Source organism: Hipposideros armiger, unplaced genomic scaffold (genome assembly GCF_001890085.2).
Source record: "Hipposideros armiger isolate ML-2016 unplaced genomic scaffold, ASM189008v1 scaffold_932, whole genome shotgun sequence".
Taxonomy (NCBI): Eukaryota; Metazoa; Chordata; class Mammalia; order Chiroptera; family Hipposideridae; genus Hipposideros; species Hipposideros armiger.
In genome coordinates, this window is record NW_017732282.1 from 209272 (window position 1) to 213020 (window position 3749).

At 30.2% G+C, this 3749-nt stretch overlaps 1 protein-coding gene across 1 annotated transcript in view; it reads right to left on the minus strand.

Annotated features, from left to right (window-relative positions):
* The window catches only part of HACE1 (HECT domain and ankyrin repeat containing E3 ubiquitin protein ligase 1), a 106164-nt gene that overhangs the window by 11142 nt on the left and 91273 nt on the right, over nt 1-3749 (minus strand). Inside the window, exons 20-21 of the mRNA XM_019630696.1 lie at nt 1422-1520; nt 1077-1147 (exon numbers count right to left, since the gene is read on the minus strand). Of these exons, the coding sequence (XP_019486241.1) occupies nt 1077-1147; nt 1422-1520 (170 nt within the window). The remainder of the gene's footprint in view (nt 1-1076; nt 1148-1421; nt 1521-3749) is intronic.

The window sequence follows — 3749 nt, forward strand, 5'->3', positions numbered from 1 at the left end:
GTGGGCTATGCCCACCAGCGGCTGGGACTGAACTCGGCACCTTGAGCTGAGCTGCCGCCCGCATGGCTCAGTGGATAGACCATGTGCTCTTAACAGCAAGGTTGCCGATTCGACTCCCACATGAAAAAATAAATAAAATAAGACAATAGTGGACTTTAAATTACATATATATGTAGTTACATACATATATATGTAATTTAATAGATGTTATATGTGACTTAAATTACATATATATTTACATATATACCTCATACATGTATTTTGTATAGATATACACTCACAATTATGTTTTTAAAATAAGCAGAAACAACAGAAGTAAATATATCAAATTGTTTATAGTAGTTATTGCTGGCAGGGGGTAGTTTTTCATATTCTTCTAATCTTCTGTGTTCCAACTTTCCTAGGAGAACCACATACATTTATAATGGAACTGAACTATATTTTCATAAAAAGAAGGACACAAATGAAATTCTAAGTTATGAAGAATGAAAATCATTAACTTTTTTTACATCTTTCAGAAATATAACATAAAAGAGGTTAAAATCATCCAGTTTTCTAATCTATGATATTTAATTGGTTGCAAAAGTAGACTTCTCAAAGAAGTTTGGTATCACAAATTATTTTTTAGGCCATGAATCTTGAGAATTTAAAATAAAGTATGATAAAAATTAAAGAAAAATTGCTGTGTTTGGGTATTATATGTGTTGTGCATGCATGTATGTGTGTGTGTATTTTGTCCAGCAACATACAAATATTAAAAATTTGGCTACTGTCACTGCCTTATTCACAGAATAAAAGGATTACCAAATTATAAAATACAATATACATGCTGATAGTCCTGGTTGGAACACAATTTACTTTTTTATACATTAAATAAACATTTATTGAGAACTACTATATACGAGTATGTTTTATCTTAAATGCCTAAATAAATCTTTGTTTAACACCAAAAAGGGGGAAAGGGAGGTGAGAAACTGCCAATTCAGAATAATAATTCATTCTGGTTGTTTATCTCTAAGCCATTAGAAATGATATTCATTGAATTCTTTCCACATTATCATAAAAACACTTTTTACCTGCCAGTAACAAACTGCAGGAGAAGAACTCTCTCCTCTGGTGTAATATCTTCCACAACTTCCCAGAACCACTAACAACAACAAAAAAACTTAGTTCATAATTCAGAGTAATTGTAGACTTAATACCAGAGAAATATGCAGCATTCATAAAGCATATTTTATTCTAAGAAACTCATTTATCAAAAATGATTTCATACAAAGCTTTCATATGCAATTCCCATGAGGAGAATTTAGGGTAAAACTTTACTTTGTTAATTAATGTAGGTTTTCATCCAATAGTGCCGAAAAGCTTACAAAATTAAATGGCAAAACTTAACTTCATTCTAAGCTCTAGAGAAATTTTACCTGAATAACTGGATCTTCTCTTTCATAGCCACTTGTGTATTCTGTATTTTTTATCCAATCACTCACATCAATTTCTGGCATGCCAGAAAGCAGCAGCTCCTTTGGGGAAGAAGAAAAATATTTCATTAATCTTCTTTGGGAGGGAAAAAACCTATTACATTTAAATAGTAAATTTGCCATAATTAGAAACTAATTCCATGTAAAACTGATTTATTTTTCTGACAGCTTCTACATGTCATCAATAACAAGTACTGCATGGAAGAGAACCCTTGATACTGAGAATCTCAAATACTGTGAGATATGGAGATGTCTCTACATTGATACAAGTTAATTAAAACATAAAAGACAATAATTATGTTTCTATATAAATGCATATGCAACAACAGTTAAAATGTGCAACAATTTTATGAACATTATTATCTTTAGCTTATATTTTATAAACTTGTTAAATTCTGTAGAGACCATACTTTCAATATGAAAGTGATAACAAAGACCTCAACAAATCCTGGGTTAAGCAAAGGAAAAGATCATCAAGAAACCCTAATCATTGGGGGGGGGGGGGGNTATACATATATATACAATATATATATACACACACATATATACACATGTATCTATATATACATATATATGAATAATAAAATGGTAATAACTACATATCTATTAACAATTACTTTAAATGTAAATGAATTAAATGCTCCAATAAAAGACAGGGTGGGTAAATGGATAAGAAAACAAGACCTTACATATGCTGCCTACGGCAGACTCACTTCAGAGTGAAACACACACACAGGCTGAAAATAAAGGGATAGAAAAAGCTATTTCATGAAAATGGAAACAATTAAAAAAAGCTGGGATAGCAATACTTATAACAGACAAAATAGACTTTAAATCAAATGATATAACAAGAGACAAAGAAGGAACCAGTAATCTCACTTCTGGGTATTTATCCAAAGAAACCCAAAACACTTCTTTGAAGTGACATGTGCATCCATATGTTCACTGCAGCATTATTTACTACATATGGAGTCAACCTTGGTGTCCATCAACGGATGAATGGATAAAGAAGAGGTGGTACATATTTACAATGGAGTATTATTCTGCCATAAACAAAGATTGAAATCTTGCCATCTTCAACAACATAGACGGACCTAGAGGGTACTGTACTGAGTGGAGTTAAGTCAGACAGAGAAAGACAAATGCCATATCATTTCATTTATATCTAGAATCTAAACAAAATAAACAAAACACAAAAAGAACTCCTACAGAGAATATTTTAATGGCTTCCAGGTGGGAGAGGGGTTGGAGAGGTAGATGAAGAGGGGGAAGGCATTAAGATGTGCAAGTTGTCAGTTATAAATACAGTTGTGGAGGTATAAGGTACAGCATAGGGAATATTGTCAATAATATTATAAAAACTATGTATGCTGTCAGATGGGTACTAGGCTTATTGAGGTGATCACTTCATTAGTTAAATAAATGGCTAATCACTATGTTGTACACCTGAAGCTAATATAATATAGTATGTCAACTGTAATTCAAAAATAAAAAAATTATTAAAAAAAAGAACACCTAAAGTTGAATTTTTGAAAATGACAGAATGCATAAAAAAAATTAGGCAATTCACATCACACAAAAAATTATATAACAAGTTATATGAAAATAAAAATGATTATATCTTGTATTGATAGAATAAAAGGAATAAACCCTCTTACTCCCTGCTGATATTTTTCTGAAGGGTAAATGAACAATATGTACCAAGGTTGTAAAATGTATATACTTCTGTATCCAAATTTCTTTTATAAGAATTTATCCTATATAAATAATATAGGATATTGGCCTGCAAATATACAAACACAAGAATTCCTTATTTGTTCAGCATTATTCATAAACAGAAAAATTTAGCAAAAAAGGACAATATCAATTAAAGAAGTCCATAAAATGAAGAATAGGCAGGCAGTCATTTAAAAAATTAGATCTACAAATGGAACAATTTTTAATAAACCAGGAATGTTTTTAAAAAGTAAAAAATTATATATATAAGAAATATTCTAGAACAATAACCAAGATGTTAACAGTGATTATCTTCAGTGATTGAGATTAACAGTGATTTTAAAAAAATCTGTATTGTCTAACCTTCCTACATAGGAAACAGAATTTTTATTTATTTTTATTAAAGTACTCAAATTATTTTTATTACTCATATTTCTTGCCACAAAGAAGTCAAAAAACCCCGCAACTCTAATCTACAATCCGTGAATATTGATATTTTATTTATTCTTTAAAAGGAGATGTATGGTGTGACTCCAACTATTTTTCTAATTATAT